General features: G+C 46.1%; 1 protein-coding gene and 1 pseudogene across 1 annotated transcript in view; one reads left to right on the top strand and one right to left on the bottom strand.

Annotated features, from left to right (window-relative positions):
• Positions 1–3,970: 3,970 nt before the first annotated feature.
• REEP1 (receptor accessory protein 1) overlaps positions 3,971–24,413 on the top strand; it is a 56,832-nt gene continuing 36,389 nt past the window's right edge. Inside the window, 4 exon segments of the mRNA XM_087823680.1 lie at positions 3,971–4,045; positions 4,047–4,087; positions 10,086–10,158; positions 23,381–23,457. Of these exon segments, the coding sequence (XP_087679806.1) occupies positions 3,971–4,045; positions 4,047–4,087; positions 10,086–10,158; positions 23,381–23,457 (266 nt within the window).
• LOC148091680 (porimin pseudogene) lies at positions 21,553–22,592 on the bottom strand (annotated as a pseudogene).

Below are 24,413 nucleotides of genomic sequence, written 5' to 3'. Positions count from 1 at the left end.
TGGAGATATTCCTGCTTTAGAGGCCCTGGCTTGGCTCACGGAGAGTAGTTGTGGGTGTGATGGTCTGTCTGCCTGAGTGTCGTCCAGCTAGACTTGAACTTGATGATGTTTGGGACTGTCCCACTCACCTTTATATCATGACAGTGATGGATAAAGGATTGAATGCTGCTGTAGGGAATAGGTTGGGGGAGAAAAGGGAAGATTGAAGAAGAAAATAAAAACCACTCTTAATTCCATCACCCAGAGATGCATTCTGGAGGGATCTAAGACTTTTTGAATATAACAATTTTATATGGTTGAAGTTACTCTGCCTTTTGCTTTTCCATTAACATTAACATATTAGTATTTTCTTGTGTCCAAAAGATTTCTAAACAGGATTTTAATGACCTTTTTTAATTGTGTAGTCAATTTTTTTGTTGGATATTTATTTCAAGTTTTTACATAATAAAAAAGCCATGGAATGCATTTGTGCCTTCTTCTTTGCCTCTGATGATTTCTTCTGGATGGATTCCCAGGAGTACAGTTACTAGGTCAGACGGTATCAATGCTGTGCAGGTTTGAGAAATAGTGGCAACTGGCCTCCCGGAAAAACTGTACCATTCTCTACTCCCATTGGCAGTTTTTTGGGTTTATAAAATCTTAAAAGAAGATGGAGACAAAAAGCATGGCACTGACAGCCTCCTAATTGGCTGTGGCTTCAGTTTGTGGGGATCGGCAGCTTTTCCTGTGTTAGGAGCCAGAGTGTGAAGGAAAGCCTGTTGCTGCTGAGGGTGGTGGCTTGGCCTTGAGTGACAAGGGCCAGCGCTACCAGCACAGCTGCCCTTTTCCAGGCAGGACGCCGGGGCCTCGAAGCCTCCCTGAGAGACTGCACAGCTTTCTGACGCAGGGCTGGAAGGGAGCTGCACTCCATTAGCCACACATCCATTAATGAGGAGTTCAGGCTTTGGGAAGAGCAGCGGCTTTATAAGCCTAACGGGAATGAAAGAAAAACAGAGTGTGGGTGAAGCATTTGTTGCTATCACTGTCTGGGGAGGTCACTACTACGCGTTCATGCATGGGGTCTCCTGGCCAGTTAAGCCCAGGAGCAAATGTGGATTCCAAGAGGTCAGTCATTTGCTTGATAGGGAATCGGACCTGTCTGGAAACCAAACTTGCAGCCTTTTGGATGTGTATATTTGTTGAAGTATTAAGTATACCCTGCTGGTATTGCTTAGTTATACTTCTGGAATTGGTGCTGTTTAGCGGACACTCGGAAAATAAAATAAAATAAAATGACCCCAAATCAAGTTCTTATTTTTCAGCTGGATTAGCTATAGTGAGGATGAGCTCATAAATTATGTTTTAAAATTGACATTATATTGTGACTTAGTAAATTGAAAAAGTTATTAGCATATTTAATATGAACAAGTTGGGAGGTGGGAAACTAATACCTGGTGAGTATTAGAATGTTTTAATACCCTGGTCTCTTTACAACTTCTTAAAATAGGAACTGTTGTTTCTCATTTTTTTAGATAGGAAACTGAAACTTAGAGAAGTTAAATAACTTAATCAAAGTCATAAAGCCAGTCAGTGGTAGAAATGAGATGAGAATCTATGTCTGTCTGCTCCAGAGCCCCTGCCCGTCTCAGTGTTCAGGGCGTTGCTACTTCTGGCTCTGGCAGGCACTGGATGAAGGGGCTGTAGGCCAGCTGCCGCGGTCTGCTCCTGGGGAAGGCAGGGCTGTGGCCCCTAAGAAAGCCTGTTGTATTTTCTGCTGGGCTGGGATCTGCTCTGAGGAACACTGAGATCCGACTTCAAAGGGAACAGAGATAGAGAAGTTAGACAGCTTCCAGCTTCTCTAAACACTGTGGGCGCTTGTGTTTAGTGGGGGTGATGTGAATTCTTACACAGACGTGCTTTCGATGGCCGCTGTATTCCCTCCTGGGTACTGCTCAACTCGGTTTCGGGTTGCCTCAGCTCAGGAATTAGATCCTCACCTTTTGGTGCTGTCATAAATTGGGTTGTTGGTGGCACTGGGGCATGAAGGTCTTTGTGCACATAGCTGCATAATCTACCATCGGAGAGGCCTCAGCCAGCCCCAGTGGACATGAGTTCAGGTTGGAGAGGAGACGGCTAAGGGAACCTGAGCTTTTGGGCCTCAGTTGTCAGCATCCGCCACCCAAGCATCCTGGTAGGATGCTGCTGCTGATTTCATTTGAACTCTTGCATGCACAGGAATTCGCTATCACCCAAAGAAGTCTGGCCTACTTTGGACCACTCTAAGGAGCTCTTTCTTTCACTGACCTGAAATCCGTTACCTGGGAGCTTCCATTCCACATTCTGTGCCATTAGCCAAATTGGTCTGCACCCTCTGTTTCCCGCTGGCAGTGTGTCTGTCCAGCCCTCCTCCTTCCCTGTGAGAACTTCCCCTCTCCAGCTTCTGAGGTGCGCCCAGCAGCAGGCTCGCACAACGTGATAGGTTCTGTCTCCCAGAGGTTGGCATTGGGAAACTTGAGTTAGTAGTTCCTGCTGTATACTTGGACTAAAGAGATATAAACTCTGGAGTGGGGGCTGCTACTGTGGGTGCCCATGTTTGGCCCTATATGCAAAAAAAAGTAGAATTCTGGAGAGAGAAACAGAATCATAGAGAGCAACACACACAGAAAACAGAGCAGATGTGGCTAGAGAAGCCAAGAAGTGAGAACAGGGCCTGGGGGGCGGGGGTGGGTGGGGAGGGAGTGATAACAGCAGGCTTCCCAGCAGCTTCCCATCCTGGGTTCTAGTACCCTATGAAATCCAGCTGCAACTGCCTGCCTCCTTACAATGAAGAGAATCGGCTCACGCAAAGTCCAGTTGGTTTTATCTAGCCTGGTTCATGCAACAAAAACAAAAAGGGAGAGGCCTTGACTAAGACATGTGCCCCAACTGGGGATTGAACCCTCAACCTGGGTATGTGCCCTGACCGGGAATTGAACTCACCACCTTTTGGTGTATGGGACAACGCTCCAACCAACTGAGTCACACTGTCCAGGGCTCAACCAGGGTGATTTTACCCCCAGGGACAGCGTCAGTGTCTGGAGACATTTTTGATTGTCACACCTGGAGGATGGAGGGAATGCTGCTGGCATCTAGTGGGTAGAGCCCAGGGATGCTGCTGAACATCCTACAAGGCTCAGGACAGACAACCCCCCCCCCAAACAAAGAATTATCTGGCCCCCAAATGTCAGTAGTGCCAAGGCTTCTAATCCAGTATATTAGAAGTTTGCATAGGGTTTTGGCAAGAGTTGGGGAAAGAGCATTCCAAGCGAATAGAATGATGGCAGAGCACCGTGGTAGAAACACATGAGGTGTGCACGGGAATTAGTGGAGGGCACGTGAAGCTGGTGGGGTGGGCTGTGGCCGGATGGTGGAAGCCCTCAATGCAAAGGTGAGCAGTTCAGGTGTTTTTCTTTGGGCAGTAGGGAGCCGTGGAAGTCTTTTGAGCAGTGGAATCGCTCCATCAAGAATGGTGTCAGTTCTTACCACCCTGGCTTTGCTTCATCGCTTGCTTGTCTGTGTATTTTCCTGTTTTCCGTAGAGACTAAAACACACCCGTATTTTCCTGTTTTCATATCCATCCATTCTTTGTTTTCCACCCTTCCACAGGAAAGCTGTGTCAGCACTCTGCCTTGCTAACCCGTGATTCCCACCTGCTGGTGACAAAGGGAAACAGCAAAAAATAATGACCCCCTTTGACCACTCTTCTGTTGCTGCAATTCCCAGGAATACATGACAGCGATAGATGACTGTCCTGATGGCCTTGTAACAGCTTTGCTTGTTTTGCTTATCGCCACCATTTGGGTGTTTGCTAACGTCTCACGCTATGTCAGGATGTGGAGTGTGTGTGTGTGTGTGGGGGGGACAGGGGAACTTGCGTGCTCAGCAGTATCCACACAGTTCAAGCCGCTGAGCAGAGGCCAGGGCTGGGCCTGGGTGAGACTGAAGTCATGGGATGAAAGAATGCCTGGGCTGGGGGAGGGGGTGCCCCAGAACTCAACAGGGTGCTCTCCCCATCTGTTCACTGCTGGCTCACTAGCAGCAGAACAGTGCTGGACACCTACTATGCCAGGTCAGTACAGTATTTACCAGGTCTGTAGGTCAGTATTTTCTGAATAAAAAAAATGAGACTGCTTAGCTCAGGGCGGGGGGTGGGGGAGCCAAGGGTGTTGGCCCAGGATCACCCTGCCAGCCGGTATCAGAGCTGAGCCTAGAACCAGGGTTCCTGACCTTCAGTTGGGAGTCCTTCCCTCTGTGCCATGTCCCCCCCTCACTGCACAGGGACCCAGAGATGTCATTTCTGGGTCCTGGCTGATATTTATCTTCTCCCAGGCCAGGGACCTTTACCTCGGGCCTTGTGTTCTAGACACCCCCCCCGTTCCTTGAATTCTACTGCTCCACAAACCAACCAGCCATCTAACCAACTAACCAACCAGACAACTCTCCTCTGTCTGCTGCTATGGCAAAGGCACTGTAGCCTGTGGACACTAAAATGTGGGAGACTTCCTGCTACTTTATTCCCCCAGGGATACCTCCAGGAATGCCTCAGCCCATGCATTTCTCCACAGACCAGTCAGCCTGGGGGTGGGAGGTATGATCCTAGAGGTGCTGAAGTTTTGGCCAAACTATACCATTTATAGTAAAGCTTTCTTCGGTCAAATGCACATTGGCCAAGGGAGTGGTATGCACTTACCAGCTGTCTTCTCTCTTTATTTTGGGAGGGACCCAGACTGGACCTCATGTGTCCTCTGAGGCTCTCCAAACCTTTTGGAAAAAGGAATTTCTCTGATGTCACACACCCAGAACCAAAGATCAAATAGGGTAGAATAGCTTTATGATTCCACTGAGACAGTGGAACCACTTCCCTCACCTCCGGAAGATACTCGTGTTAGAAAGATTAGTGTTCTTCCCCCCCCCCCCCGGGGGAATCTCCCTTGCAGGTAGTGGCTGTCCTGGGTCTCCCAGCTATGGGGCACTCCTGGGTCTTATAGAAACAAGTGCTGGACCCAGCTTTATCCCAGGACTGGGGTAATTAAGATAATTCTGACGATTGCGTCACCCCTCGTGGTGGTGGGACACCACAGACCATGGTCCTCTGCTTAGAGCCTCCCTCCTAGAGAAAATAATTTCACAGATCTGTGCAGCATTTTCCTTTTCAAAGTATTTTATTGTGTCTCAGTCCGTTTGACCTTCCCACCACCACCTGTGGGAACACCCCATTGTGCAGAGCAAGTAAAAACAAGTGGGGCTCCTGGGCACATCTTGAGTGGTGCTGCACAGACCAGCACCAAGATCCCTGAGCTCCAAGGCCTCTGAGGTTGTCTTTCCTTCTGTGTCCAGCTTAGGGTTCAGGTGGCTTTACAGCCAGGCCACGTACCCCAGTCATGGGAGCTGAGCAGCTCTGTGGACAGGGAAAGCCACGGAGTGTTCTGAGTATGGAAGGAGATCAGGTGTGTGTCAGATGGGCATGGAGGGGATTCTGAGGGACAAGGGGGAGTCCACAACACAGTGGTATTGACAGAGTGCCTCGTCTTGTTTTCAGCAGAACCCAAGCTGTGTTATAGTTTGCATGAGCCCTGGTAAGTGGGTTTGTGTGTTAGACAGTCTCATTTTAAATAAACCAGTCCTCATGATGACTTAAAAATATTTTCTCAGCAAACCAAAGATTCTTGGTAATACAAATAATGGGTGATTAAAATATTTTACTGATTTTGTTGGATCAAAAAAGTGAGAACATCACTGACTTAGCACCCAGGCTGTGAAATCTCACAGTCTTGTCCAGCCTTGCCGTGGACTTACTGTGTGATCTCAGCCCAGTTATTTAAGTTCTCTGACTCTTATTTGCATCTCTGGAATGGGGATGCTAATTATGTCTTTTCATAGAGATGTTGTACAAGCAAATGCAGGTAAAGCACCTAAAGCCGGGCCAAGCACCCTGCAAAGAGCAATAATTTGCACCAGTTACTATGTGATGCTAACATTTTATTTTTGTTTCAAACATGAAGCTTTTGTCTTTGGTGTTGGTTTCCTGGATAACTGGACATCCCTCACTAGGACAGTTCCTTCCGTGTGCCCACCCTGTGATCATGGCCCTGAGCAACACACAGATGGAAAGAATGCGTATTGTTCTCATTCTGAAGCAAATGTTCTGAAGGCCCCTAAGTTGGAGCAAGAGGAGGGAGGAGGGGCAAACATAGGAGCAACGCTGCAGGCAGATAGATAAATGGAGCCAGTAGTTAGGGGTGGAGGGCTTCAGGGTCGCAGTGACCTTGGAGAAGGGAGGGTGGGTGCAGAGCCCGGAGGCTATGAAGTGCAGCGCGAGGCTCTGTTCACAGGTAACTGGGAGGAGGGCTCTTCTAGAGGCTCTCATGCCTGCCACCTGCCCTCTGCTGGGGCTGACCGTCAGCGTGTAAGTAGCTGTGGATCCTGCTAAGTATTTTGCTGCTCTCCTCCTGACCCTGTAGAGAGAGTTGCATGAATCTATCAGGTGGGCTAAGTTCCTCGGAGAGAGAATGAAATTCTTTATGCTTCATTCACTCAACAGACATTTTTCAAGTATCCACTTGGGCAGGGGCCGTACCTGGGACCCCACTAGTGACCTGGGGCTGCTCGATCTGGCTGGGGACACTGACTCAGCCAGCACAGCTGGCCCAGGAGACAAAGGCAGGCCCTGTCACCAGGCTGCCTGTCCACGTCCCAGCTCTGCTCCTGGCTGTGGTTCTCTTGGGCCTTCGAGTCCCGTCTGTAAAGGGGAGGGGAGGTCTTATCCCATCTGGGTGCTGAGAGGATTAAGCGAGAGAATGTACCGGACGTGTAGAGCTGTGCCTGGCATTGGCAGCACTCAGTGATATTAATATCATTACTTTTAATGTTTTATTAATATTACTACATAAGGGCTGTAATGGACTTAAAGAATGTCAAGAAAATTCTAAGGGACAAATGATCAAAGACTCACAGAAATGGCTTGAGATGGATCTTAAAGGATTAGTGGGACTTTATCAGGAAAAAACAGTTGTGGGGTTGTGGGAAGATCATGCCCTGAGATTTAGGCAGGACAGAGAGCAGGCGGGAAGCCACAGTTGTGAGTGAGCGAGCGTGGCACACTGTGGGGACAGCTGCAGGCTGAGGGCAGGCGAGCCGGGAATCTGGGCAGGAAGGCGGGTGGGGGTGGCCCGGGGGGGGGGGGGGGGAGGGGAGCTTACAAAGGCACTTGGACTGCGTGGACGTAGGTACCAAACCCTTTTGGCCTGGATCTGCTCAATTGTTATTTCTTTTCTCCAAAATAGATTTACAAGTACTTGCCATCTTAATCTCATTCTCCCTTCCCTGGGCAGGGAAATGCTCGGCGTGCTCCTTTACCTGCCAGGGTTACTGAGATTTTAGGGGACTGAAAAAGCAGATTTGTCTTGCTGTCCCTGTGCTGTCAGGGAGGGGGGATACTGGCTGCCCCTTCACATCAGGAGTCCAGCAGATGGAGCACAGGCCTCCAGGCTGCACATCACTGAGACGGCCCCCGTTCTGTGACCATCAGAGGTGTTGCTGCTCCTGGGAGCTCCCAGAGGAGCAAATCGAGGCCGAGTTTGCACCTGTCTCTCTGCTGGTCCCAGGCTGCCTCAGGGCAGGGACTGGAAACCATCCTGGCACACGGGGCTAAACCAGGGCATCTGTGCCAGAGGAGCCAGTGGCGGGTTGCCCGAGGCTTTGCTGAATCAGCCATTGCCACCTGGCATTCCCCTTGCTGCCGAGCCCTCAGTCCCAAGGTCATGAATGTGCCCCGCATGGCCCTGCCCCTTACTCCACCACTCTGCAGCGTCACACAGTGAGCACCATGTGCTTGCCCAGCACTTGCCAGGCCTGGGGGTGCGGTTATGAATGAGACAGACACCATCCTTGGCTTCGTGGGACATACAATGTGGCAGATAGACACCGAATAAACCGTTGCCTGTGTGTGAAAAAGGGCTAAGGAAGGGGATTGTTGTGGCCTGGAGGAGGGAGAGAAGAGCCTGGTCTGCAGGGGGTGAGGTCAGGAAAGGCCTCCCGGAGGAAAGCAGACTCTCCCTGGTGTCTGAGAATGCCTGGGAGGGGGGCAGGGGGGCACGGTTGGGAAGACCTCCCTCGCCTTCCTTTCAGACACTCGTCCCCTTTGCTGGCTTACCTTGCTCCCCACACATAACCCCTGCCTTCGCAGAGCATGGCCTTGCTTGCCAAGCCAGTGGACAGTGTTAGTAAAAAGCCCGGCTCGGAGGAGGTCCCCTGCAGGCATCAGCCAGCCTTCAGAGGCTGTGCTCTTTAGTGGGCATGGAACCGTAGATAAATAAGCAAGTGACTGACCGCTCTGTGCGCTGGTGACCTGTCAGAGAGAGGTTCCTTTGAGGCCGCCCGAGGACTGAGGTGATGCCTGGGGAGCACTTGGGGCAAGGCCTGTGTGAGGCCAGGTTACGAAACCCTTTCCCTGTCAGCATCTTAGAAACTGACTCTGTTCAGTTAACTCCGTTTTTCCCTGGCAACCCGATGACTGTAGAATGTCAGGTGTTACCTGGCCGCAGCGCTGTGGGAAAACTGACCTCTGCCAGGTGAACTGCATCTGGACTCTGAATTTTCTGTCCGACCTCTGAATACTGATGAGGGAGCCAGAGCTTTGGGCTTCCCAGGTGCAGGGACCCTAGAAGTTCTGTCTGTGGGTTGACACAGGAGATGTTGGCTCCTGTGGGGCGGGGAGCCAACGCGCTTCCTGTGCCCACTCAGCTTGCACCTGGATTGACACCTGGGGGTGACCGTATCTGTGTGGCGAAAGGACTAGACTCTTCTAGCGCCAACATTCTGTCAAGTCATACATTTAAAAATATCCATTGAGAACCTACTGTGTGGTAGGTGCTAGAAATACATTGTTGAATGAAACAGATCCATTCTGTGCCCTGAAGGCATTTACAGTCCAATGGGGAGCTCCTATCAATCAAAGTATCACCTAGACACTAGTAAAAGAGCACCCTGATAGTGTGCACATTGGGCTGTGGGCGCAGTGGGGAGACTGACCGGGGAAGGCTTCCGTGAACGTCATGATGGAGCTGGGATCTGATGAACAGGCATTATGAACCAGACACAGACGGGGGAGGGAACATTCTAGGAGGAGACCACAGCACAGGCAAAGGCTTGGTGTGGGACGGTGCAAGGTGGAGAGAATGAGGCCAGGTAGAGCTCTGCCAGGCAGGTCCTTAGAGGTAGGGCTGAGAGCTTCCTCAGTGACCCTGGGCCATGGGTCAGGGAGAGCTGCTGCCCAAACAGTCACGCTGGGGTCATTTCTGCTGCTTCATCTTAAGAGCAGTGAGATCAGGTTAGTGCAGGGTGGGCATGTGTGTGGCAGGAGGAGGGCTTGGCTTGAGTGGATTTGTAATTGAAAAACTGATTCTGGCTCCAGGATGCTGAAATTAAATATGAGAGGAGTGACATTTGAAGGAACTTTTAGCGAAGAGGTTTGGCTTGGTGGTTTGGCCCTCGGACCAAAGGGTCTTGGGTTCGAGTTCCAGTCAAGGGCATGTATCTGATTTGCAGGTTGGAAGACAATCAGTGTGCCTCTCTTACATTGATGTTTCTCTCTCTTCCCCCTTCCTTCCTCCTTTCCACTCTCTTAAAAAAAAAATCAATGGAAAAAATATCCTCCAGTGAAGATTAACAAAAAAAACAAACAAAAATGTTCCAGTGGTGAAGGAAGCCCACAGTGTGGGCTGGTTTATAGAGCATCTCAGGGGGATTAGCAGAGAGGAAAGTTTGACCTCTAATTTCAGGGGTCTTGACTGTTCAGGTTGGTGTCCCGGCCCACCCCATTTTTGGCTTCCATGACCCCAAATCACCCTTCTATGTTGTGGACCTTACAGATTGTGGAGCTGTAACAGGAGGTTCCTAAGCACATCCCAGCCAGGAGCAGACCTTCAGAGCATTCAGAAACAAGAAATCAGGCCCACAGCAGCACTTTCTGTAGCTCAGAGAACTGTTCCTGGCATTGGAGACAGACATTTTCCATCTGATAGGATGAGTGAAAATCACATTTCTCTTTCTTTCTCTCTTCCCTGCAGGCTTATATTTGGCACCCTTTACCCTGCATATTATTCCTACAAGGCCGTGAAATCAAAGGACATTAAAGAATATGTAAGTAGCACTTTGGAGTGGGGGAAACTGGGTGTGAACTGGTGGGAGAAGGTGGGTGCTCTCTGATGTGGGCACTGGCCACGGGGCAGAGGGGTCCCTTCACTACTCTTCTCGTGAGACATACGTGGTGTGCCCCAGGAACCTCTCCCTGCCTAGACTTCCTCCTCAGAACTAGAGGGTAGGAGTGAGGAAAGCAGGGAGGTACTGTGAGGAGTCGGAGGTCCCCAGTCTACCACATGCCACTGTGTGCCGTTGGATGAGTGACTTCACCTCTCTGGGCCTCAGGTTCTTTGTCTGGAAAACACCATGTAGACCGTAAAGCATTGTTATTGGGAGACAGTCTGGCACCAGGGACAGGAGCACGGGTCCTAGAGTCCAGCAGACCTGGTTCAGCTCCTGGGTCTGTGACTCGGGCTCTACCCCACCCCAATTCTGCAGTTCAGATACCCCATGACTTAAGCCCTGTTGCTTTATAAGCTCGTAGAGGGCAGGAGTGGTTCATTACTCTATGACCATTTCCCCCACAGCACCTAGCAGGGGGCTGAGCACGTGGGAGGGGGCTCCTTGGTGCTTGCTGGTTTGGAGGATGTGTTATTGTTGGGTGATTTGGGAGCCGCGGCCATGGCCCTAGATGTACTGGGCACCTCTAGACAGGAGAACCATCAGACCACCTCTGACAAAGACCTGCAGGAGTGGGTTGTGAGGGAAGGAGAGACACCCAGGTCAAAGTACAGAGGAGGTGGATTTTGTCATGCAGAGCCTGAAGCCAGGTCCTGGCTCTGACACTTGATTGACGCAGTGCTGGGCAAGAATGTAACTTCCACGAGCCTCCTTTCTTCACCTGAGCTGGGGGTGCACAGCAGCAACCTGGCCCCTAGTATTGTGAGGGACAGAGGGTCTTTGCTCTCCCTCTTTTGCTCAGAGGTGTCACTTGGCAAACTTGGCAGGTAAAGAAGTAACTCAGAGTAGGCTGGGAATGTCCTTATTTTCTTTCTCAGATTTCCCAGGACGTCTTTATGATGAAACCAGCCACCTCCAAGTCAACTGCAACCAGAGCTCACCCCCTCCCAGTTTCCTAGGACTGCTTGCCCTGGCTTACATTTGCTCCTAAGCAGGAGGTCCAGACGGGTGGGCTCTCCCCCAAGACTGGGAACCTCAGAACAGCTGTTAAGTTATAAGCACAGGACCTCATGATTCTCAGTTGACTTGGCACAGGGGTTAAGCATTAGGCAGCCTCTTCCAGGTCTCCCTTCCAGCCTAGGGCGCAGGGAAGCTGTGCCAGGTAAGGAGGCAGAGCTGGGGTCATCATGGTTCAAAGTCTGATCTTATGCTTTGCAGGAGCAGAAACTCAATTCTGTCAGCTTTTCTGGGAGAAATCAAACCCTGGTAAATTGTTTTGCTCTGACCAATCTCACAGGAGCCTGGTTTATAACTAGAATGGCAATGCATAAGTTTAAAGTGAAAAATAAGCCGGACGAGCAGAGCAGCTGTTTGTGTTGGCTGGTGAACCCATGCTTTTCCCAGTGGTGAAAGCTTGAGGGTGACGGTTGGAAGGTTTCTTGGTGAAACTGGAATTGGAAGAAAGGAGCTGAATAGTATTGGGGGGGGGACTGGCATGCTCACTTCTTTCCCATTTTTCCAAGAGAGAAACCTGGGCATTTCCTTGTGCCCCTGCCCCTCCCTCACCACCCCACCCGATACACACACCTGGAGGTGACCACGTCTCTTCATCTCTAGCCCCCTAATAATCTTTCAGACCAGGTCTCTCCTTTTCTGCTGCTACTCTCTTAAATGAGGTCTTTATGCTATCTTCCCTGGAATGTTGCACTGGCCTCCTGTGTTAGTTTTTTATTGCTACTATAACACATTACCATGGATTTAATGACTTAAAACAGCACGAGGCTCTAGGGAAGAATCCACTACCTTGCCTTTTACAGTTCCTGGAGGCCGGTCACTTGCATTCCTTGGCCGAAGCCTCTTTCCCACCTTCAGAGTCACATGTTCCATTCCCTGACCATCTTTCCATAGTCACATCTCCCTCTGACCAGCACTGGGACAGGGTCTCCACCTTTAAGTGCTCATGGGATACATTGGGCCCCCCTGAATAGTCCAGGATGATCTTCCGATCTGAAAGGTCTTAACTTGATGACTCTGCAAAGGCCCATTTGTCATATAAAGTAACATATTCATAGGTTCTGGAGACAAGGATAAGAATATTTGGGGGCCGGCAGGGACTAGTATTTTGCCTACCCCACTTGCTAACTAGTTCTCCTGCCTCCTGTCCCTCATCTCACGCTCTATTGTCTATATAACTTTCAGAAGCCTTTTAAAAACGAAATACTCATTTCGCTCCCCTGGGATTCTGTAATGACTGCTTCTCACCTGCAAGATCAAGTCCAGACTCCATTATACAGTGTTGAACACCCTTTATATGCTCCTTCCTACTTTCCAGCCTCTTTTCTACAAGCACTGAGTGCTCTCAGTCCCAATACTGCCAGTGTGGCCTGTGGACCTGAATTATCAGCATCACCTGGGAGCCTGTTAGAAATGAAGACTCTCAAGCCCTGCCCAGACCTCCGGAATAAAAATCAGACTTTTTACAAGATCCTCAGTTTGGGAAATACAGCTTTCAACATTCATAGCTTCTTATGTCTTTCCAAACTTACTGCACTTAAACAGAAAGGAATGTATGGGAATTCCTAGAACTAACTAGAAGGCTGAGGAAAGATACTCCGAGATTGGGAAGGATCCCAGAAGGCTGGGTGACAGGCAAGATTATGCCACAGGAAGGGTCCGGTTAGGAAACTGCTGCCAATATTGTCACCATGGACACTGACTGCCAGCTGCCTGTGTCTTTGGGACATTCCCTGAAGATTCAAAATCCTGGATGGGGCCTTTGATTTTTCCAAGCCTGAGACCTTAGTAATCCTGCCTCTGTGGGGTTATAGTGACTCATTGACTTACCTCTGAATGAGACAGTAATAGGACATCCCCTGGAGCATCACTAACTTCCACCCACCCTCCTTCCTGCCACATTGTGGAGCAGCAACCCTGGTTCCCTTGGTAATCAGGATCAGTCACCCCATCAAAGCCCATATGTCTCTTTATTATCTATTTCCTAGTGGCATGGTGGTTCTGAAATGGCCAGGTGACAGTCTAGTCTCTGCTTCTATTTCATTGAAACCATCTGTATCCCTGCTAGAAGCATCCACCTTCCACGTACTAAAATTATTAAAAAGTAGAACTCAGAAGTTTAGGGTTGAAAAACAGAAATGTTTGAGTCAGACTGTTACAGGCACCTCTCACAAACACCAGAGAGGTGTTACCAGACAGCCCCGAGTCAGAGACAGAGGGCTGTCCCACCTCGGTTCTCGTCTGCTGTATGACTTAATTCAAACGAGTGACTCCAGATAATTGTGCTGTGTTAAAGCAGATTTATTAAGAAAGTAAAACTTGCAGATTTATTAAAGGAGCAAGGCAAGCAGATCTGTCATCCAGCATAAAGCGCGGATGGGCGCTGTCGGCTAATCTGAGGAGCCAGTTCGGTGGGGAGTTTCTGCCTTATATACTTTTCTGTCTATAGATTTAAAAATTCCTCTGCTGAATATCTTAGTACAGATTAATTTTCAAGGTCCCCTTTTTACTTTGTTGTGACTTTCCCAGAATTCATGAAAAGCACCTGGCCTGGCAATATTATCTTGCCAAGCCCTGAGACTGCTGGCTTTTCTGTTTAGGGAGTGAAATAAACTGCTCTTTTTTCCTTTCCCCTTCCCCCCTCCTTTCCTGCAGTCTCTTATTAGAGAGGCTTTTAACCATTTGCTCTCAAGTGTCCTTAGTTTGGGGAAGATAATGGCTTATTATTTATAAGCCAGCTGCAAATTGCCCACACTGTTTGGCCTTGTTTAATTTTCTTGTCTCAGTTTCCCTGTTCCTCTTGTCCTGGAATTTTCCTAGCTTCTTGCTATCCTTTAACGAGACCAATGAATCTCAAACTTTAACATGCATATGTGTGAACAGAGGATTTCATTAAAATACACATTCTGATCTATTAGGTCTCAGGTAGGGCCTGGGATTCTCTATTTCTATGTATTTCCAACAAGCTTCTCCATGATTCCGAAGGTGCTGACTAAGCACAGGCCACAAATATCTGCGTTCTGGGGGTCCATTCACATCATTCCAAAATGTGATCACATCTCAACACCAGCTTCTTAGTCGTCCATCCAAGTACTTCACTGTGTTGCCAAATCCTTACCTGGTATTTTAAAATTACTTGGGATTTGTTTTAATCAGATATAGTAAGGCATGCAGATGCAGAAATGACTGTCATGAATGAAGAAGTTTTTAATTACAGCTCCCTAAAAGTGGGAGGCCCAGCATACCCACAGGGCCACATGGAGAAGCACCAGGGTTGGTCAGGAGTCAAGAAGAGTGAGGGGAATAGGTGGGCAACAACCTCTATTGTGGTTTCTGCAGGGAAGTCAATGTAAGGCAGGATAGTCAGGTTTAGGGTTGGCTAGTTGGAATAACTTCAGCAGGCTGTGGGGTGTGAGGGCTGCCCTAGTTGTCTTGGTACCTAGCCCCGCGGTTATTAGGGCTGTGAGAGCGCCATAACGGAGGTAGTTTGGAGTATGGGCTCTGGATTGGTCAGTTTGCATATGAAAGGTCCACTCTGGGGCAAGTCTTTTGCTATTTCTAAGAATTGGCTGGTCCTGGGAGGGAAAGTCTCCCCCAGTCAGCAAGGCCTCAAATGCCAGAGCATCAAAAGTACAGAAAATAAGAAAATATAGTTAATACACCTGGTGGCAGTGTGAAGGTGTCACCTCAGGACATTGCTCCTTGCAGGCTAAGTGCACTACTACAAGTTCTGCCTGCAGAGGAATTTCACTTCTTCACTCTCTCAGGGCCACTCAGACTATCCAGTTGTCCACTGTGAGATCCTGTTGGCAGATGGTATAGAGTTATCTGTAAATCAGGCTCAAATTGTTGCTTTCTCAGTCACTTGACATAGGGAATTCCCTCTCAGGCTGAAGCAGGGTCCAGATGCAAGAGGGAGTGTGAGAGACTCAGGAAATGGTGTGATTGACGTAGGGGAGGTTCCAAAGGTGAGGTGAGGCTAAAGAGGTGGATGAGCCTGCTGCCTCCACAGCCCATGGGGGAGGCCTCCTGCAGGCTGCCAGGAGCCCCGGGGGCATGGTGTTATGGGCTGCGGTGTCTCAGCCCATCTCTGTGGCTCACGGAAGGTCTCTAGACTCTGCTTCCCACCCTCTTGCTATGACTTAGGATCACAGCTTCTCCATATGTCCTCACTCATGGATCCTGCCCCTCTACAGTCCAAAGGGACTCCCTAGCCCTGCTGTCAACTATCTATTCCAGAGTACCTCCTGGTCATCACCTCCCAAGTTGGCCATAGCTCCCTCTCTCTATTCTGGATGCTGTCCTGCCCACACTCGCGTCATCTTGCAAGGAGTTTTGGATAGAATCCCTTGAACCTGGCAAGTTCTGTTTCGCACCTTGGAAAAAATAGCTATCATTTGGTTACATTTCCTGGTGATTTATTTATGGTTTCCATCTCTGAGCCACCAGCATTCCATTTACCTTTTGAGGCTCAATGAATCATTCTCAGACCCCTCTCTGCAAAGAAAGTATTTTAAAGTGCAGGAGTGCCTGATGGAAACTTCTTTAGGCTAACACTTCAAGCCTCCTCTCTGCCATGCCTCCTTCAGCTTTGGCCATAGCCCCAACCTCCCTCCTGAGATTTGGTCTTGCCTTTCCAGAGGACTGTTAGGCATTCTTCAGAGATGCCTCTTGGATCCTGAAACTGCCTTTAGCTTCATGGAGCTCAACCTCTTCTCCCTAAATTGCCTCTTTCTTTACTCTCTTGCCGGTGTAAGTGGCTCCATGTCACACCATGCCCCAACTTCAACAGGCCCCTTCCCTCCCATGTATACCCATCCATCTATTCAGCAGATACTCATGGGAAGCATTTGTTGGCTTGAAAGCATCCTAATTCTGACTTTTCTTCTCAAAAAGCCACCTAGACCAGTATTTCCCAAAGTATATTCCTTCTCAACCTTTTTGAAACTATCCTTTCCCATTGACAATGCCAACATTTTAATCCAGTCATTCAAAACATATTCACTGAGCCCGGACAGCGTGGCTCAGCGGTTGAGCATCGACCTAGGATCCAGGAGATTGAGGTTCGATTGCCAGTCAGGGCACATGCCTGGGTTGCAGGCTTGATTCCCAGTGGGGGGCGTGCAGGAGGCAGCTGATCAACGACTCTCTCATCATTGATGTTTCTATCTCTCTTTCCCTCTCCCTTCCTCTCTCTGAAATCAATAAAGATCTATTTTTAAAAAACACATATTCATTGAGTACATTCTATGCGCCAGGAACTGTTTTGGGTACTAGAGATATAATGGTGTGTAAAAAGAACTGGCCTCTACTCTCAGGGAACTTATGATCTAGTAAAAAAAGCATAGGACTAAACAGGTACTTTCAAAACAGAATAAATGTTAAGACAGGGAGCATGTATGACAGTGGGAGGGAGAAAGGAGCGTGTACTTACCCAAACTTTGGGCATTTCCTAGAGGAAATGACAGTTAGGCTGAGATCTGAGGCCTGAAATCTGGAGGCAACAGAAGATATGCTGTTCAGGTTCATTATAACTGGAGTAGAAAATTCAAGCAAGTATGGGTGAGAAGGAGAGCTCTTTATGGAGGGAATCAGGGTCCAGTTCATGCAAGGACTTTTATGCCAATTTAAGGATGCAAGGACTTTTTCACAATTTGAGGAATATGGGCTTTATCTTAACAACAATAAGGAATTATTGAAGGCTTTAAGCTCGGAAGGAGAGTCACCAAATTTGGGTTTAACAAGATCATTCTGGCTGGAATATGGAGCACAGATTGGGAAGGGGGCAGAGATAAAAGAGCAAGCAGAAGGCTGTTGTTCCAGACAGGGGCTGTTGTTGGACTGAAGTAAGGAAATGGCAGAGGGGATGGAGAAAGAAGATAGGTCCAACATAAATAAGAGGGTGAAGTGATCAAACATGCTGACTGGTTGGCTGTGTTATGTGAGCAAGTGCGGAGTTTTACCCAGGAAGAGCGTCTCATCTAGAATTAGAACAGAATGTCTAAAACAAAGCCCTGGAAGGAATTGGTGGGCCTGAGAAGTAGCTAGAAACTCAAGAGGGAATCCAGTACAGTTGTGTCGGGGAAGTTTTTCGGGAAGTGATAGTTTCACATCCAGCTAAAAAGTCAAGCGAGTCAAGTAAAAAATGGAAACATGGTTCCTTACACTTCCTTGAAGCATGTTATTAAAACGAAAACCCCAGTTAGAGCAGTACTGATGTGAGGAATGCGGTGTAGTGAGTAAGTGCGGGATGACAAAGTAGACACAAGTATAGATGACTCACTGGAGAGTTTTGTAGCTAAGAGTTTTGTCAAGGAAAGGGACTTTTAAAATTGTTGTCATAGCCCTCATTTAAGATATTAGAGTATGGTTTGAGTCCTGAAAAGAAAGAGCCAGTAGAGAGGAAATTCAGGCTCCTGGCTGGATATCTGGATACCATTGTTGGGAGTTTTTGGATCCTGGGCCCCAGCATGCCATGGACTTTACAGTTGGACAGGACCTTGTTTCTCCCTTGCTAAGGTGCCTCCTCTGTTGCCAGTCACCTTGGCAGCATGTAGTCGCTCAGACAGCAGTTGCCTTTGATGGACTAAACCAACATGAATCCCAGGGACAGTCTTATTTTTCCGAATAAAGGTTTCTAAGTACAGTTGACCCATGAACAACATGAGTTTGAACTATGTGGGTCCACTTATACACAGATTTATTTTCAGTTGACCTGAGCAGTTCAAACCCTTGTCGTTCAGGGGTCAACTCCATGGTTAGGAATGGCATATGTGGAGGGCTGATTACAATTACATGTGAATTTTTCTGTTATGCTGGAGGTCAGATCCCCTAGCCTCTGTGTTGTTCAAGGGTCCAGTATAATTTATTCAGCAACATGACTCACAGTCACAAAGACAAAAGGAATTTATCAGAACTGCCTGCATTTTTGAAAGATTTTTTTGCTGGGGATAGAATTCTATTTTGATTTTTTTTTTTTTCAGCACTTTAAAGATATTCCTTTTTTTTCTCTTCTGGTATTCATTGTTTCTGATGAAAAATCAGCTATAATTCTTGTTGTTGTTCCCCAGTGGGTAATGTGTCTTTCCCTCCACCCTCTATTAAGATTTTCTGTTTCTTTTTCAGTAATTTTATTATGATGTAGCTAGGTGTGGGTTTTTGTGTATTTATCTCTGAGCTCCCTGGTCTGTGGATTTGCTATTTTTGACCAAATTTTGAAAATTTCAGTTAATATTTCCTCAAATAATTTTTGTCCCAGTCTCTTTTTTCTCGCCTCTGGAATTCTTATTCTATATATGTTAGACTGTTTGATGCTGTTCCACAGGTATTGAGAATCTCTCTCTCTCCCCCCCCCCCCAATGTAGACTTCAGTTTGGTTGACTCTGTTACCTTGTCTTCAAATTTATACATCTTTTTCTTGTATTGTGTACAATCTGCTGTTAATTTCATTCAATAATTTTTAAAATTTCAGATATTGTGTTTTCAGTTCTAGGGTGTCATTTGGTTCTTTTTAAAGAGTTTCCTTGTTTCTCTTGAAATATTTCAAATATTCACTCATTATAGCTACCTTTTCCTGTAGATTCTTTAACATATTTATACCCTTTTAAAGAAGAATAATACTTAACCAACTCCTTTCCTCCTAGGATAAGTGTCTTGTAGGGTGGTGAAAAGAAAAATCAGCTTTCATAACAAAAGCTTTGTTAATAAGTTGCTGTATATCTGTTATCTGTATGTCTGCTTTGATGAGGTAACTGTTCAGATCTTTTGCTTGTTTTATAAATGGGTTTGTTTTTTATTGTTGAGTTTTAAGAGTTCTTTGTATATTTTGGATACAAGTACTTTATCATATATATAATATTTTCTATATATGTGTATACAGGGTGGGGCAAAAGCAGGTTTACAATTGTTCGTATGGAAAATAATGCAATAATAAATAATACAAGAATAAACTCTGTGTTTTGTGTACTCACAACTGTAAACCTTCTTTTGCCAAACCCTGTATAATATTTTCTCCCACTCTGTGGCTTATCTTTTTATTCTCTTAATTGTATCTTTTGCAGCGTAGAAGTTTTTCATTTTAATAAAGTCAGCTTACCAATTTTTTTCTTCCTTGGGTCATAGGTTGCCGTTATAGTAAAAAATTCATTGCCAAGCCCAAGGTCATCTGGATTTTTTCCTATGTTATCTTCTAGAAATGTTATAGTTTTGCATCATGCATTTAGGCCTATGATCCATTTGGAGTTGATTTTTGTGAAAGATGTCAGACCAGTGCCTAGATTCATTCATTAATTCACTCATTTACTTATTCATTTACTGATTTACTTATTTATTGGTTGATTGATGTCATGTGATGTCCAGTTGTTCCATCCCCATTTGTTGAGAAGACTGTTCTTTCTCCATTGAATTGCCTCTACTCCTTTGTCAAAGATCATTTGACTATATATGTGGGCTTTATTTCTGTGCTCTCTCTGTAGCTATTCTAAGATTAGATCTGCTTGTCTATTCTTTCAACAGTAACGCTGTCTTGATTGTTATAGTTTTATAGTGAGTCTTGAAGGCAGGTAGTGGCAGGCCTACAACTTTGTTCTTCATCATTATGGTGGCTGCCCTTGGTCTTTCACCTTTCCATTTGAACTTTAGAATCAGTTTGTTAGTGTCCACAAAAGAATTTGATGGTATTTTGATTTGGATTTCGTTGAATCTATAGGTCAAATTGGGAAGAACTAACATCTTGACAATATTGAGTCTTCCTACCCATGAACATGGAACATCTCTCCATTTATTTAGGTCTTTGATTTCTTTCATCAGAATTTTGTAGTTTTCCTTATATAGACCTTTTATCTATTAGATATATGGTTATGCAATTATTAGATATATTCCTGAGTAATTCTTTTCTGGGCTGCTAATGCAAATGGTATTGTTTTTAAATTTTAAGTTCCAGTTTTCATTGTTGCTATATAGTAAATAACTTGTTTTTTACATATTAACCTAGTATCCTGCAACCTTGCTATCATTGCTTATTAGTTCCAGAAGTTTTTTTTTAATTCTTTTGGATTTTTTTACAAAGGCAATTATGCTATCTGCAAACCTGCAACCGAGGTACATGCCCTTGGCCGGAATCGAACCCGGGACCCTTCAGTTTGCAGGCCGACACTCTAAACACTGAGTTAAACTGGCTAGGGTGTTTGTTTGTTTGTTTTAATTTATCTTTATTGTTGAAAGTATTACGGTGTCCCCCTTTTTTTCTCATTGACCCCCTGTACCCTGCATCCCCCCAGGCCTTTTTTGTTTGTTTAGTTTTACTCAGCCACCTTGGAGTATTACCTGATTCTTTGCAATTCAGGGGCAAGCCAAGAATTTAAGGGGAATTTATATGTGGACCTTGGGGCTTTCCCCCTTATGGCTTGCTTCTTTCTCAGATTTTTTAATCTCAATTTTCAGCATCTCTCCAGCAGTCTTCAAATTTCATTCTCCAATTCCTCAGGAAAATAAAACTGTGAGTTTCCTCTTGAGTTCTATCTGCTCCATGGTTTGCAGGCTGAGGAGTGTCCCAGCCACATCAACATGTATCCTGGTGTAGTTCCCTTATTTCAAGAGTCGAAGCCCTTTCATTTTCTGCGACATTTTGATAGCTTTCTAGTGCCTTCAAATAGTTGTTTTAAAATATTTTTTCCAGGATTAATTATCATTATTATCGGGAGGGTTAGTCCAATGTAAACTACTCCACTATTACCAGAAGCCAGAAAGAGAAGACTAAGGAATTTGGACTTGATTCTGCAGGCTGGAAGATTTTTATTTTTTTTGACACTTGCAGAATAAATTTTTATTCTAAAAACAAATCTCAGTAACAATGAAATACCAAAGCTGGCCATTATAATAAAAATAAAAGAGTAAGAGAAATTGGATTTAATTCTTTTTCTGATAGATACAAAATTATCACTGTGATATACTGCCAGTGCTCATTTATCTGTATTTGAGTTATCCATTTTATGCGTTATCCAAGAAAATTTTAAAGTCATTGATTGGATTCTACCTACCAGAGATATACATCTGGATTGCCTTTATCTTCAAGTAAATAAATTCTCAAGCAGTGCAAACCAAATTGAACATTTGCTTAAATAAATACAATTAGGAAGATAAGTTTATGCTTACAAAATGGGCTCCAAAGCAAAGTATTGGTTTGCCTCCCCGTTTCCCTCAATATTTGCACATACAAAAAAACACACAACTATTGAAGTACTGGTATTTAAAAGTAACAAATTATACAACCTATAGACAGAGAAAGACATAACTAAACTCTTTCAAACCCAAAGCACAGGAAACTTTAAAGGCATATAATGACATTTAGTACTTAAAAAGTGGTTTTATATCTTTAAAGTGCTAAAGTAACACATACTCAAGAAAATTTCAGGCCTGTCTACAAAATTCTGACTGATCTGTGGCCTGTTTATACTATCTTTTAAAAAAGAATATTGTCTTAAATGAATTGATAAGGTTGCATCAATCTTCTTTCCATTGGTCCTTGGATTTCCTTAAATGCCTCTTTTTATTTTTATTTTTTTAATCCTTACCCGAGGATATTTTTTCCATTGCTTTTCAGAGAGAGAGTGGAAGGGGGGGGGGGGGAGAAACATTGATGTGACAGAGACACATCAATTGGTTGCCTCCCACATTTGCCCCGGGGATCAAGTTTGCAACCGAGGTATGTGCCCTTGGCCAGAACCGAACCCGGGACCCTTCAGTCTGCAGGCTGACGCTGTAACCACTGAGCCAAACCGGCCAGGGCGATAAAATTCCTAATGTTAATTACCACCAACAAAGTCGCCAATATCAAATTTTGATCCTTTATTTTCTTTAGAATTTATACCTGCTGTGATGAAGAAACAGATGTCACCAAACTATTGTGGCTTGTGGTCATCGTGGATGTTGACATCTGGGATGTGTTCTGTGAAACACTTGTTATTTGAGTGTAGACTTTAAGGTGGTAGGAGCTGTATTTATTTAGACCCCTGGTGTTGTCATTTTAGAAGGTGCTGTGGGTTTCAGAGTGGTCACTGTCACTGAGGAAACTGAAGTTGTAGATGGTTTCATGGTACCTTTGGAAGATTCACCTGCATGGCTGAAAGGCACGTGTGAGGTATCCCCTGTTGATTTAGTAGTGGAGCTTTTGAGAAGCGTGGAAAGATTTCTGCTTGAAGGTCCCCCGAGTCTTCACCATCCACGGTGACTTTCATCAGCGTTAGCACCAGCAGCATCCCCGCGATGCACACCCCCCAGCCACCTCGCACACTGAGCCCCATTGTTCTGAGGACAGGACACAGCAGCCTCCTGGGTCCCCAGCTGAGGTGGCATGGCATGAGCGAGAGCAGCCCTTCCGCGCCCCTGAGCCACTCCGCATCCCCTTCCCCAGGCTGGGAGATTTAAAATTAAAGAGTAGTTTGATGAGTTCATGCTTTGGGGAGATTCGCATGGGGATGGTTTGTAGGGTGGGTTGATGAGCAGAAAGCCGAGAGACAAGGAAAATAGGAGAGAGGGCACCAAGGCCTCAGGGGGAGAGAGGCAGTGGAAATGGAGTGGATGGTCCCGTGGGAGAGGTTTTGAAGATCCAGTTTCTGCAAGCGGCCGTGGGGTTTTCCCTCAGGAGAGGATTCTTAGGTGGCCAGTGAGGATCACCACCGATCCATCCCAGAGAGGCTGGCCTTGCTACAGTTCATTGCCTGCTGTGTCTCTGGGGAGCCTGGAGAGTTCACTCACCTGGTATTATTCTTGGAAAAATGACCTGAGTGAATCCTAAGCCACTCCTGGTCTGCAGGTTTCCCTGGCTCACCTGAGGGCTCTTGAAGGTCACCTAGGGCCTACACTGACCTTGAGCCTGGGTCAGTTGTGGAAACAGCCTGTTTGCCTCCTGCCCCAAGGTCTGGAGTGGGACTAGACATGAGCTGGGGAGAGAAGGGGAGAGCAGGGTTAGAGATGCAGCATCCCTGCCTGGACATGCCCAGCGCTCACCGCCTGGCCTTTTCTGCTCAGTGCTGGGCAGCCATGTGCCCTTGAGCTTCTCACCTAGCTCTGCTGCTTTTTTGTTCAACAGGTCAAATGGATGATGTACTGGATTATATTTGCACTTTTCACCACGGCAGAGACATTCACCGACATCTTCCTGTGCTGGTAAGTGCTCCAGGAATTGGGACTTTTAAAGGGAAGATGTTGTCTGTGTCTGGGCAGATGTGGGAAAGGCCTGGAAGCAGCCCAAAACCTTACTGCAGAACAGAGAAGCAGGGATTTTAACGGGGAAGTTTTAAACAAATTAGTCTATATTGTTCTTCATGTAAATAGTTATTGATGGACCTTGTAAGAGCAGTTATCTTTCTTATAATGACATGATCATGGATAAGAGAAGCACAATTCCTCAATTAATGGAGTTGGTAAAGAAGCATTCATATGTTTAAAAAAAAGGAAAGAGAAAAGGTACACAAAAGTGTGCAATAAAACTGAGTGTCCCTTCCACTGGATTCACCCTCACTGTGACTACCATTCACAGCTGTATATGCTGTGAATACATACATTTAAAAATATATATGTATGTATATATACATATAAGCATAAATAGATCTCTTTTTAATGGCCACACAGAATTTCATGGTATAGATGGGCCATAATTTATTTAATAAATCTCCTTTTGATGGACAGTTTTTTCCTCTTATAAACAGTGAAGTTGTTACAGCAGTGGAGCAATTAAAAATCATCAACTAGTTCTATGTATTGTGTTGTATATTGTTAGGTAAAAGAGGCTGTGAATAACATACAGTATCCTGTTTCCACTTAAAGGGACTGAGTTTGCCTGTGTCCCTGTGAATGTGTACTAAAAGTAGTGTGGAAACTACCCATCAGTTAACCAGGGTTATTTTCACAACTTGGGACCATGGGGTTGTCTTCACATTTGTTATGTTGTGTGAATGTTTTATCATGTTCAAATATCATCAGAAAAAATAATGGATATTTCCATTTTGAAGAAAGATGTCCTTACCCAAAAAAGATCAGTATGAACTTATGCTCCACTCCAGCTTGTCCTAGGCCAGGGACCAGACCTGAACACCACTTCTCTGAATCCTGTTTTGGGTCAG

The sequence above is a fragment of the Miniopterus natalensis genome, chromosome 13, assembly GCF_054644295.1.
Source record: "Miniopterus natalensis isolate mMinNat1 chromosome 13, mMinNat1.hap1, whole genome shotgun sequence".
Taxonomy (NCBI): Eukaryota; Metazoa; Chordata; class Mammalia; order Chiroptera; family Miniopteridae; genus Miniopterus; species Miniopterus natalensis.
This window is presented reverse-complemented; position numbering and strand designations above follow the sequence as displayed.